This window comes from Aquila chrysaetos, chromosome Z (assembly GCF_900496995.4).
Source record: "Aquila chrysaetos chrysaetos chromosome Z, bAquChr1.4, whole genome shotgun sequence".
In the NCBI taxonomy this organism is placed as follows: domain Eukaryota; kingdom Metazoa; phylum Chordata; class Aves; order Accipitriformes; family Accipitridae; genus Aquila; species Aquila chrysaetos.
The window spans coordinates 52,487,367-52,501,498 of record NC_044030.1 but is presented as its reverse complement, the minus strand read 5'-3'; the positions used below and the strand labels follow the sequence as shown (position 1 = coordinate 52,501,498).

At 38.4% G+C, this 14,132-nt stretch overlaps 1 protein-coding gene across 7 annotated transcripts in view; it reads right to left on the bottom strand.

Annotated features, from left to right (window-relative positions):
• Positions 1-14,132, bottom strand: part of NFIB (nuclear factor I B) — a 350,785-nt gene that overhangs the window by 36,921 nt on the left and 299,732 nt on the right. For all 7 annotated transcript variants that reach the window (XM_030005678.2, XM_030005680.2, XM_030005679.2 and 4 more), the window contains 2 exons: positions 8,105-8,236; positions 5,442-5,626 (listed from right to left, as the gene is read on the bottom strand). In XM_030005678.2, coding sequence (XP_029861538.1) covers positions 5,442-5,626; positions 8,105-8,236 — 317 coding nt within the window. The remainder of the gene's footprint in view (positions 1-5,441; positions 5,627-8,104; positions 8,237-14,132) is intronic.

The following is a 14,132-nucleotide window of genomic DNA, read 5'->3' as shown; positions in this document are numbered from 1 at the left end:
GTTGAACCTGGTGGGCTCCATAAAACATTTGTTTAACAAGAAGTAAGGCTATACAGATTTCCTTTCTGATATTGGACACTGTGGTAGCAACAGAAATGTACTTTGCCTTTTTATAGTGCCCCTTACCATTTTCATGAGGATGAATCTCACTAGCTTCCATACCCTTACAACCCAAGTAACTCATTGCTACAGCACATCTTACACAGACCTCACTGAGAGATGCCACACAAAAACTTCAGGTGGTGTGACGCAGCTACCTGTCTGCTTGAGGAACTAGCTTTAGAAAAAACAAGTTGTTGCCAGTCTTAGCTGGCAACATCACTTCTGTACTACTTTCTGAGAGAAATCAAGGTGTTGACTTTGATTTATAAAGCTCTGAGTCTTAGCCACTTGAGAAAACATTTTCCTCTTGATTTAATGCTGCTGAAACTGAGAGCAACTACAGAGCTTCAGCAACCCATGTTCAGACACAGATATCATAAGACATTCTAGACAAAAAGTCCTCTATCCTGAATCACAATCTTACCTGTGAGCTCCCAAAATCTGAATTATTTGTCACAGGTAGAACACAAGGAAACACCCAGCTTTCCTTTTATATTTGCCTTAACAACGGGGTAAGTCTGTGTTACATAACATGGGAAAGGAAATCTCTTTGTAGATAAATGTTCAAAAGATATCTTTGGGTTAAATGGAATTTGGTGCACTCTGGAGACTTATAACTATGCATTTAATAAACTAAAAATGAGCAAACTAAATACAAAGTAATCATTTACAACTGCAATTAAATCTTTAAATGCCTTGTCAGTAGACACAGTTAAGCTAGTACTCTCTCTGCCTCCCAATTACAATCAAAACCAGCACATTGCCATATTTAATCTTCAGTAATTTCTTAATAAATTACAAGGAAAGACTTGCCCAAGAAGCTGAAAACTATTAAATGACAACAAATAAAGGCAGTAGCTATACCGAAGAAACCGCATGGACACATATCGCTTGTGTCAGCTTATTCTGCTAGTATTCTCCCACGAACCAACAGGAAACCCTTTGACCAGCCCAAACAGAGCCTCACAAGATTCACTCGTCATTGCTAAATGACTGCAGTTATTGTATTGAAGAATGACAAAGCATCTGCCTGGCATTCCTGAAGAGTGTGCCTATCTTTCATTGAACAAAAACCTGAATACCCCAATCAATTATGAGAGGAAATTAAGTGGCCTCACCAGCTTCCAGAAGCAGCTCTTCTCAAGCAGTTCACATATTTCTGTCTTCAAAGATAAAACCATTAAAAAGATAAAGCTGCACACTAGCCCACATTACAACGAAGTACATTTTAACAGCCCCAGGAATTTTAGTCAATATGTGGACAGCAGTTCACTTGGACTGTAGCATGTAACAAGTGTAAGCCATTTATTGTAAGAAGAAAAGGGTCCAATACTTAACTCTCCCAAATTGGCGGCAGTTTTACCATGCCACTGAAAACAGCGTATTTCATCAAAAACATCACAAAAATTTATTTAAGGTTACCTGTAATCTGTGCCCTTCATAATCCAAACTCAAAGGGCTTGCAAGATTATCTACTTCTGTTTACTTGGTTCAGTCAGAAAAAAAGTTTCTCACGGATGCCAGGATGTTCTTCAGCAGCATTCACCTTAACTGTTTGCTTTACCATTGTTTCCTTCATTACAATTGCTGACCCTTCTTCTGTGATTCAGCACACCTTAGTCCATTTAACTTGATGGGGCATTAAGTTTGGAGCTTTTGGTTTTGACTTCAGCCACACAAGTGTTGTCATGCTTGGTGATTTGTTCAGGCTCACTGGAAGTCTGATTTTGATACTGTACATTGATTCATACACTCTCAATTATTAATGTGTTTCAAGTGTGTGCACTGATTTGTGTGTATGTGTGTGTGTGTGCGCGCGCACGTGTACCTATATACAGAGGAGGTAATAACTTCCAAGATTAAAAGATTTACCCATCTGGAATCATTCAAAAAGGAAATACATGTTCAAAATTTGTGATAGCTTTGAAAACGTCAATACATTGTAGATGGATAAACACTGTAGGTGGATTAGACGCATACCAATCTATTCTTTTTTGCTGAAACTTAAAATGAATGACCAGTATCAGTTTAACTCTGGAGAGATCAGCACCCCATCATATTACGGTTACATACACATACACACAATCTCATCCAGTAACATGCGTGCCTAGCTAAGAAGAAAAGCAATGAAATAAGTATACTAAAAAGGGCTCAGCAAAATTACTTAATTAGTGGAAAGTACAGCAGTTCTCAAAACCTTGGGAACTTTTTAGACTACCAGTTGGAGGCAAGTCCAGCTCTATATCTAACAAGATCTATTTCTGTTCAGTACATTTGTTTATTTATTCTCCAGATTGAACAGGGGCTAAAAAGCAGATATGCATGAAACCAACAGCCACGGCTCTCTTTTGTTGAGGCTCATCCATTGTTGAATCATTTTTCACTGCAGCCAAAGGGCCTGTTTGAACTTCCTGACTGTTCATCACACATAATTTGGAGTATTTAACATTATGTCAAGAAAATTGCCCACTGCTTCCCACCGTGGAAACCTATGGGAGCTCTATATCTTTAAACTAATTTTACTTAAAGTGTTCCATTGAATAGCATGACTGTCTCACTATAATCAGGGCAGCAGTAATGTAATTAATCTCAAAATTGCTGTGGGGAGTACAAGGCATCTCAGTTGCTTGTCGTAACAATCTAAATTAGCATATTACTGAAAGATGTTGGGGAGGAACAGTTCATTTTAGGTAAATGCTGTCAGGGTATCCATCCTTTCTATTTCTAAAGCTGAAATTAAAACTATCATCATAGTTCTCCTTTTGAAATCCAAATGAATATGTTTTGAGGTGGGAAAGTATAATTAAATTTGATGTGGTATTCCTACAGATGCAGTTTTGCATTTTATAATTATTAAATTTGTTTGAATAAAAATTCATGTTTTATTTAGAAAAGAAAAACTGGTTTGGCTCAAAGCATGCCATTGTATCAGAACAATTCCCTTTTGTCACTGAAACGTCACAGATGGCTGCTTCTTCTTTTCCTAAGCAAAAAATTATTCTTGCAGTTTTACTTTTTGTACAGCCATCCTTTAACTGTTCTATTTAGAGATAATATGACTGGGCATGCAACTCCTGATGTATAGCATATCTCAGAGGTGAACTTTAAAGAATTAAATTTAAAAGAGATTCCACTAATAATAGTGATTAATGAAAATAAATAGCAGAGAATAGCTGGTGCAGATGCCTGGAATCCCATACTTGTTGTTTAACCCCATCACCTCTTCTCAGGAACTAATCAAACATCAAATGAAATGAAGAATGTTACCCTAATATAAAGGTTATGAAAGGTGATGAAAGTAGTAAATTGAGGCCAGTTTAGCCTGTTATTCCCTATGGTGCCACAACACAAGAATAGGACATGTTTTCAGTTTGCTACTACTCTGAAAAAAATCAGCAGAGTAAAATTTTATCTTTTGAGGTCTAAAGATTAATCTTTCAACCACAGATAAGGGGAGAGAGTAAGACAAGAGAAGTGAGTAAGACTCTTGTTGGGCAAAGAGTTGAAAGCACTTGTCCTGCTCAATTAATATACTCCCCAGTGTTAAAATCACAAGACAGCGCATTTGTCAACTGTCTTAAAGAAAGTCAGATACTTCATTTAGATGTTGTATTTTTTAAGCAATGATCCAAAGCAGAACACTGAACAATCCAGAGATTATCACCTAATCTGCTCTTTTAATATATATAAGAAATCAAAATGTAAGTAAAACAAGCACTGAATAATTAAAGAAATGCATAACAGAAAGGGCCTGATTTTAATTTGCATAATTTTTCCCTTAATAGTGCCTAATTAAGACATCAGTTTAAAAAAAAAAAAAATCCAATAGAACTCTAAGATTTTCCGCACTGAATTAACGTTAAGGACTTTTAATGGATGTCTTAATTAGACTTTGTTATTCATGGAAATTTTACACAAATTAAAATCAGGTCCTGCATGCAACATTCCCAGCTGAGTCTCAGCAAAAATGCTATATGGGACTGAAAGACTTTTAATCCACGCACAGATAGCAATTTGTATTCTAAAGCCAACATACTTCATTTTCACTTTTTTGTTTAATTTGCATTAATATTGTCACCAACAAAAATCTCATAGTTAGGATTTCTCCCTTCAAAGTAAATTTTGATTTTATGGACCCACTTTTTTTTAGATATGTAGAAAGTCATGCAGCTGGACCGGAGCATTATTCCCTGGGGACAATAGCCACAATGACCTTCTGAACAGCCCAGAGGGCCTGTGTCTGTTATTCAACACAGAAAGTTTGATTCAGTCTCAAGTTGTGCCTGAAACACACGCTGAAAGGCATGTCATTATTGGTGAAAAAACAAAACAAAACAAAGCCCAAACCAAAATACTGTCACAGCAATCCCTTCATCCCTGATAAGACAGTCCTTCCACAGGAACCTAACTCTTAGGAGCAGGAACACCTGACCGTGGTCTCTTCAGTTTACATTCCCAAGGCTCTTCCAAAAAATGTGCTAAAGCACAAGGTACAGGACTCCACAGGAGTCTTTCAGACAAGGCATCAAAAATAAAAAACAGCCTGAGCAGCAAAGATTACATTACATTGACACTGGAAATATTCCAAGTATTGTCAGACCAAGTCTCAACTGCAGTTTATCCTGTAGTGCAGATCACATGCTAACGCTATGTGCTGATGCTATCATGGAAAGCAGTTTTGCACACAAGTCCTTCACAAATTACTTCACTAATGAAAACCATGTTCATTTCCCATATCAGACACAATTCTGAATCAGTGTAGCAGCCAGGAACTCATCTGTTACTGCATGTTCTCTACAAAAGGAAGAAAAAATGATTTTGTGGGTCTGTGCTGTGCTCATTACAGTAATGTCTTTGCATCTGTGCAAACAAATTGTAGGTGCCTATGAAACAGGGCAAGCATTACCTTGCCAGAGTTTATTTTCATTGTTGGTCTATAAATATACTTGTATGTCTGTGCATGTGCATACATGCACGTGTATGTATCAGCACACTCCTTGTTCAATCCTGCAGCAGGAGGTTCATCTCCGGTGGCCCTGCGTGGCCACAGAGGTGCCCAGCCTGCAGGAGGGGTGCAGGACTGAGACCTGCCCTGTTAGTGCTGCTGGGTTGTTCAGTACAAGTATTTTTCTTATGCTTGACAGAGGAACAGCGAGTGGATATGACTAACCTGCACCCTTTATTCAACCACGCTGAACAGGAAAAGTCACTGGCTTGCTTATATGACAGCTCCCAGCTTGCTCTAAGACCAGAACTAGTGAGATATTGGTTTAGACACCCTGGTAAACATACATTCCTCACAGGATTTCTTCTGGAGGGTTCACATTGTTTTACAGTACCTGGCTAGTCTGCGGGCTGGACGGGTCGTAAGAAGGTACATAATTCTTCAGAGTATCCTGAGGATTCAGGTGGGGAGGATATCTGATCGTTGGATGAGAGAAGTAGCTAGATGGGGCAGGAGGGAGAATAGCTTGTGCTGGAAATGGCAATGGTGAAGGTGGAGGTGGAGTTCTAGTTGAGATGACTGGAGAAGATAAAATAAAATTAAAATTACTTCGCATCTTGTTTCTTCTAAAATTCTTCACCTCTGTGTTACAGCAAGAAAAATAAAAAGTCAGTTATAAATCAGTACACTGCACTCCTGCTTCATGGCATCTTTACAGAAAAACTTACGTGTCCTCCCTCTACATTATCCCAGGCAATGGAAAGTGCTACTGTTTCAAATTCATAAATACTGTATCTTGGATTGGTTTTGCAGGTTATGCCATCATATTTTTTCACTTTTTCTTTAGACAGTAATCATTCTGCAGCATAAAAGACATTTCAATTATACAGTTTTCCCATCTGGAGCCCAAATAAAGAAAACAAATATTTTACTCAATAAATAAAACCTACACTTTTATCCACAGCACTCCAGCAGAGGAGAGCAAAGTCACCAAGTCCTAAGAAACAGTTAGTGATTCCTCACTGCATTGCACTCTACTTGCCTCATGTGGGGATGGGCTAGTAACTACTCATCAATAATGCCATGAATATTAGCTGACCTTTGTGAAAATACTAATCAACATTCAACTTCAGGGCCTGGGAAACCAACCCATCCAATAAAAATATCTCTGACAAACAAAAAATATCTACCCTGTACATATTTTTCTTTGCATTCTTTTTCTTCCCAGCCCCTACAAACACACACTTCTCTATCTATAGACTATATGTAATGTCTAAACAAACAGCAATGTTTTCACAGTGGAAGGAATGTACAGCATGTCCTGCTGCTGCCCAGTCATCCGGCTGGAAGTGGAGAGTGTTCCTCTATCACACTGCACAACAACCCGCTTTCCACCCTTACTAGAGGGCACCTACTTGGCAACATATTAAAAAGGAGCTACTGAGTTCAATGGAAATAGAGAAGACAACAGTGTTTTCATTTTCATTAGAGGGAGGGTACAAAATCAGGTCTGTATAAGCAAGGTATTTTATAAACTGCTCACAGTTCTACACTGTATCAGCACAAGCACACCAACACTGCTTTTCTGGACCACCTCTCATATCTTTGGGTTTTTTCAGCTTAATTTTTAAATGACTTGCTATTTTTGAGCTAGGACCAAGTCATAGTTTGCCCAATTAAAAACAACAGTAGGGATGTTCCAAAATTGCTGTACATGGTAATCAAAACCTTGCAAATCTCAAAAACATTGCTCACTGGCATAATAGAACAGGCTACACAGATAGAAATCAGGTTTCCTAGCAAGTAAATAGCTCATCAACAAATTAGGTTATGACTGTCACTCAGATTCATATATCTAAAAATTATACACTACAGCAAATGTAAAGATCTATGCATAAGTATAGGGCCAAACATAATTATGGAAGCTTCTTTTGTGACAGGCTCATTTTAATCACAGCCCCACCAGTTCAGTTCAATCAAAAAACATTAGTTACTGCTCTGACGTGGGAGCTGTGCAAAACAAACACAAGTGAACAGAAATCTATCCCTTCCATTTCATCCATCATTTCTATGTGCTTGAGTATTTGCTGATAGTGGAAACCTTATAGAGACCAGAGTGAGTCCAGGCTCACTTTCATAATAAAGTAAGTGAATGTTAAGGGGAAAATCATCCTTACACATGAATTGAAAGAAAGGAACATGAAATCATGGAGAAATCACAAAACAGAAACTTCTCAAAGCAGCACTGCATGTTAAAGAAAAGCAGAAAGAGTCCTCAAATCTGTTTTACTCCTCTAGTCACCCAACTTTGCTCAAGAAATGAATCCCTTTATATGCAGTTTGTAAGGAGATGTGATGAGCTGCGGAGGGGAGACTTCCAAGGACCATGTTCTCATCTGAAGAATCAGGGTCACTCTCACCTCTAAAATTAAACAGACCATGATGCTGGAATTTCACTGTCATTCCTGATAAACCCTCAAGATAACATGCATACCGTCACATTTCAAGTGTCTCCTTCACACTTTAAGTGAAGTTTTATTATGGATTTCCTATGGATTTCAGAAAACAGGTGTTGAAAAATATTTATCAGGATTCTACCTCTTTAGACAGAGTATTCAGAAGAAGCACTGGTACTTATTTCATTGTGTCACATAGTGAACACGATTGTGACTTCTCTTGTGTATTAAATCCTACCTATTCTGGTATTTAAATACAACACAGTCACAGCAACAATAATAAAAAGGGATGTAGGTGGATGGAGGAAAGACAGAGAGGATTTTTCCTCCATCAGTTTCTTCATGCAGTTTACAGCTTATTTTATTCATTGGTTAATCCTAAATCCTTTCCAGTGACTTGCAGCAGTCAGACTACCTGAACTGAATTTAATGAGCATTCCTGCAAGGATACCCCAACCTGTTCCATGTCTACCCTCATCAGTATTATAAATGCGATTAGGTCTCTAAGAAAGTCTGCAAAAACACATGACAATCTGATTGTAGGAAAGGAGAACAGCCCAAATGAATAGGGAGGTCTTTCTTCCTCCTCCGTAACCCTCACCACTGTGTGCAACTCCTGGGATTCCTGGGTGATGATGCTGGGGAAAAGTGCTCAGTCTTGGTGAAGAATCCTGGGGAGAAGTAGGACTAAACAAAGGCTTTTCAGGTTTCTTCATTGTAGGAGAAGACATATCTGTAATAGAAAAACAATGGAACAGTGACATTAGCTTAGAAGCCTGTCTCAGGACACATCATTTTGTACACTGAAGGTATTTATTTTTACTGTTCTTGCATAAATATTGTTTGGTGACCCAGCTCCCCTATGACCAATAAACTAATTTTAAACTATTGCTTTCAAACTTGAGAATGAATAATAATCCCCTAACTGGTCTTCGTCCTGCAAAACAGAAACTACATTCCTTTCATACCAGACGAGCCAAACAGCGAAGAAATGTATATCTTCAGAATCTCCCTAGACATTTCTCAGTTCCCCAGAACATCACCAGATCATGTGATCCTTCAACAGCCACATAATCTTTATTGCATTTTTTAATGGAACACCTACACTCAGGTGTGTAGGGTAACTGCCATACACATGCCGGGTTATGGTATTTATTATTTTGTTATTTCAAAACCCATCCCTTAACCTTCCCAAAACCATAGTGAAACAATGTAACCTCCCTAAGAATAAAGGGTACTTCTCTACCTCATATTTTCCAGACAAAACCAGGACGCTCAAATAGGGCCTTCCCACCTCTTCCCTCCACTTTCCCTATCAAGAAAAACGTCTCTTTAGAGTTCACCATGTGAAGATAACACACCAGTAGGGACAAATGTATGATTTCTACCATGCAGGGTTACTGATATTGTATAAAGCAAAACCACTGGATTCTTTCTGAAAGTTTAAGTTAGTTAAACAACATTCATTGGACTTTGCACCAAATTATTTCAAAGTTAATTATAATATTTTTATAGGACACACATCAATATCGTAAGTGGGTTCCATTTCAAATCAATGGGACTAAGTCATGTTTAAAGCAAACACCATTTCTTAAGTACTTTACTGGCCTGGGGCCACATTGCAGCTGACTTTCCTACGTGGACCATGTTAGCCCTTAAAATGATTTTGGCACTTTTAATATTGGAACACTCTATTGTGCTATTCTGGGGGACATACAATCATCTTGGAGGTCAAAGACAGGCCTGCAAAATGTGAGTGCCTTAATGAGACAAAAATTGGACCAATGCTTTCTGAACTGGCTGGATTTTAAGTGTGAGTTTTCCCCCTGAAAGCCATACTTAGCTCAGGATGCATCAAACTGAAAGACCACTTGTCCACTCTGCCCCATCTCGCTGTCAACCCCTGCATCGGCACTGGCACAAGACCCAGAGCAGATTCTGCCAGTGCCCCTCCACCAGCCCCCATGCAAGTCCCCTGCTCCTCTTTCATCCTGACTGCTAAGTCTGCTAATTTCCCAGATACCCTGCAAGGTTCACCTCTACAAGAAGGCCACAAAGAAAGGATTTTATTCAGTGAAACATTCAGCAAGAGTAAGGAATTTCTTAACAACAAAGCAATTCAACACTCATTCAGTTTTAACAGATATGGCAAAGGTTACTGTACGCTTTTCATTATACTGATCTATTGCAATTTTATGTTGTTATCAAAAACACTGAGTGCTGACAGAGGCACCTCTAGCTGTCTTGTAAAAATTTGGTAAATAAATTGTTGTTGAGGAAGCAAATGGAGCAATATTTTATTTCTTTGAATCTATCAGCAGGTAGCAAAGACAAAGTTGCCAAATGGTTACAGTATTGTTGAATACGTTGTGCTAAGCTAAGAAATAATTTTTAAAATTGCAAGACTGAATTTTTTTAAATTGAGTTTTGCATAGGCAAACCATGGTAAGAACACACATTAATTCTGGAATGATTTTCAAATATTTCATTATGTTTTATTTTCTGCTCAAATGACAGCCCTAGCTTCTTCACATAAGGCCCTAGTTCCATCAGAGCAAGAAAATTCTCACACCTCCACAACAGATGTAGTGTTTTATAAAAGCCCAGGGCAAAATTAACCAGATATTGTCTTTGTACTGTGGTTCTGTGCATGCATGACCTCTATCTCTGCAGAAATGCTGCAATGTTACAGTCTGAAAAAAAAAGATAAGTGTGCCTAATGGCTTGTAGACACAGCCTTCCACTACAATGCTGTGGTCATCAGTAGTTGTCACAGAACTTATCAGTGACCAAATATCTTGTTGGCTCTACCACATATAGAGAGAATGTACAAACAGTTTAATTTTATTTCAGATTAAGAGTACTGCACTTAAGTCACCCAAAGGGAAAAAGAGACCATGGGCTGGAAGTGGAAAATCTTTTCCTCATGTAAAGCTCATATTTAACAAAAGAACTCATGAAAGAAAGAGCTGCCTAGCTCCTGAAGGTCTGCATGCGTCAGAGCTCTAATTTCTGGAATGCAACAGAGATTTAATATGGTTGGTGACTGTTACTTCATTAAACAAGCAAGAGTTTTCGTGTTTTTCAAAACCAAAATATTGTAGTTGCTCAGAAGAAGTATGCTATATGAAATGCAATGTAATCAGAGTACCCATTAACCCCCCAGTGGCATCACTAATTTGAAAAGAATCTACTGAAAAGGAGACTGGTAACTATGATAACCCTAGCATTTGCTTTAAAAATGTGTAATTTATTCCTGCTCCTACTTTACACAAGTAAGAATTGTAGTTAGCACATAGAAAATAGCATAAATCACAAAGCAAATGCAATGAACTTCTCATACAGAAGACTGTTTCCTCATCAAGGTGATCACGACTCATAGTCAGGAACAGAAAATTCAGCCCTGCCATAAAAATACTTCTTACCCACCAAAACAGCAACTTTAACACACACTGCACAGCACACCATCATGAATTACTTTCAGAAGAAGTCTCGTTATATATAGCATAGGCAACTGCAAAGAGTAACGGCTGAAGTGCAGGCAGCAGCTTCTTTGTTAAAACAATGCACTTCGCATTGAGAAGCAATTCAGATAGCCCCTTCCCCCCTGCAGCCCCCGGTGGCTCTCCCCATGTATGCCGGGCCATCATAACGCAGCATTCATACTCCTGCCACTGCCAAATAACAGATGAAGCCAACAGGGTAGACAGAACAATAACTGTATAGGTTAGGAAGAAAGGCTGCAGCCATCTCCTCCTTGACCAAGAGCTGAGGATTAGAGCTTTAATAGGAAAACACACAAGTTACATTTTTTTGGAGAGTTACCAGTTACAAAAACAAAAAGTGGAAAAAAAAATGCAAAGCAGTTTTTCACTGTCTTTAATTTTGCTTGTAAGAAACAGTGCCTTTAAATAAAGCAGAATGAGTTAAAATGACAGTGAGACTTCATATGATTTTACAAGTAGTTTCTACATAATAGAAAACACACATTTTTCTCATCTTAAAACATGTCTTATTTTTTCCACATCATGAGATATAGTGTAGTAGCTACATAGAGCTTAGTTATATACTGAAAATTACATAATGAATGACAAACAGAGGTCACAAAAATAGGCCACTTGCTCTTACATCTGTGTCAAAGTTTCAGGAATGAGATTCCAATCCTTATTACTTTGAGAATGAAAATAAAACAGTTTCAAGTGTGATTTATTTTTAGACTATTGGAAAAAATGCTAAGTACAGATGAAAAGCAGAAAGATGCCAAAAGCACTTAGACAAAGTTATCAGAAGGTCAACATTAATCAGACACTGTGTCCTGTCCTGCTGAGAATTTTCTTCAAATGTGAAAAACAGGCTTTTTTTGTGATTTTTTTTTTTTTAATTCTTGGTGCTGTTCCAAATCACTCTTGCCTGTATTCTCATATTACTGTGGAGATACAGTATGTATGCACACAAACAGGTGGCATGTTATACATTTTAAAGCATCACATCAAAGAAAAAAAGCCTTATACAAATAAAAAGAGTTAGATCATCTCATCTCCCAACAAGGTAAATCTGTCTACCTAGGAAGGTAGAAGAGCTGCTGTGAAGCATAGCGTATGTAGCCTGCTCATCAGCAGCTTGCACAAATGGTGCTCCAGATGTATAGCTGTTCAAGACAGCCCAAGGCAACAATTTTGATCAATTCTAATGTGATAAAATGCTGCGGGGAAAGTGTGCAGAAACGTGTTTACATCAGCCTTTAATTAAACTGTTGTTCACTTCCAAAGAACCTTAGGAAACACTAATGAGACATGAGTTTTGGCAGTTTCCTCATCAAAGAAAAGACTCTCTTCCTCAGTCTGAAGCAGCTTGTCATCCAGTCAGTTCCCTGGATGAATGTCACCTTGGCACACCACTCAACAAACCACCTGTTGGGAGAATTCAGCTGGAATCAAGCAGTGATCCAGGGCAAGTTCAAACATCCACCTGCCTGTTTCTGGACACCTGATCTGCTTTCTTGCTCACCACTACAACATGGCAGCTTCTCCTTCTTGCTCGTGAGACATGCTCATGAGCAGAGTAAGAAGAAATCATTAACAAATATTAAATCTATTTTAATCCAGTTTATTCTGTAACTCTCCATATTAATATCTTTTCTACTGCTTAGTTTCACAAGTCTTTCTTTACAAGGTACACTCCTGCAGACAACAATCTGTAAAGATTCATTTACAACTCATTAGTTCACCTCCAGAGAAAGCAAGATAAAATAACGTTCAACTTACTTTATATATAACCATAGTGAAAGAAGGAAATCTGTGGAGTCCATAGCACCACTGCCAAGCTATAAGAGGCATCCTTTCATGCTACTGTTTTAAACTAACTGCTCTTTTCACAGAGGCAGTAACTGGGATAATTTCTGGTGGCAGGATACACTACATACATCACATCCAGCCAGGCCTCACTCTCCACCGCCTTCACCACATCTGGTAGGTACGCTTCTGTGAAGCATGTGCGAAAACTTAAGTAAAATTTTAAATTCACATCGGATAGCTGTATGATGAATCATGACAAATCCCACTGTGCTCAGGAGAATCAGTTTTGTTTTGCACCTGTGCATGTGAAGAATGAGCAGGGCCACTCTGCACAGGCAGAGCTAGCATCGCCAATTTTCAGATGTGCTCAGACTGATTTCCTTCAACATTGTAAGCGTTCTGTACTTCTCAACTGTAGGTCTTAATAAGGCAGCTAACACTGAATATTGACAGCTGAGTGAATCTAAAGCACAACCACCTCTCATTTGTAAGAAAAAGTCTTTGTTATATCTATCCTAAAGACTTGGCACTGAGGCTGGATGGAAACCAAGAATCCTGAAAATCAAAACATTTTAATTCATTTTTCTTCACAAAAAAGGAATGGTGACATATTTTTTGTTAATAAATAGGAGAGAAAGACAGATGTGCGTGAACAGCTTGGTGTCTGAGATACCTGATGCCTAGAACAGAGTAAGACTTGCTAGAATTCCTGTTCAGTATCCGGCAGAGATCAGGCTTTGCATCTAGCCCTCCCATTATCCAAACCTGTGCCTTAATCATCGGCTTATTGGTGTCTCATTCCCCCTCACTGTAAGTTTTATGTCAGACCAGAGAGAAGCCTTCCTAAAAATTGATTTATTTCCATGAAAAATTCAGTTCTGACAATCAATGTTTTCCTCAGGGGAAAATCAACAAAACAAACCAACCAACCAAACAAAAAAATCATGATCAGTTCTGTTTCGTGACTTTCTGAGACATGTATAGCAATTCTCAGTGTGAAGGCCTTTGTACTTGCTTTTGAGAGAAACAGTGAGGTCTTACATGAAGATATATATGCGTGTTGCTTGGCAGCTGAGAGTGTTCTGAACTTGAGGAGCAGTCAGCGTTAAGGTTTCAAGAGAGCTGCTCTCTTCAGGTTTGAAAACCTGATCTGAGTTTTATTTTTGCTTCTACATCAAGTCTAGAAAACCATTTTACATATGAAAATTTTATACTAGAATAGAATATTTCGGTGTACAAAGATTTGATAACCTCCCATCTTCAAATCAGCCTACTTAGCGCCAGTGTTATTTTCACAGCCACACCTCCGATATTGCACAATCCAGTCTATCAGAC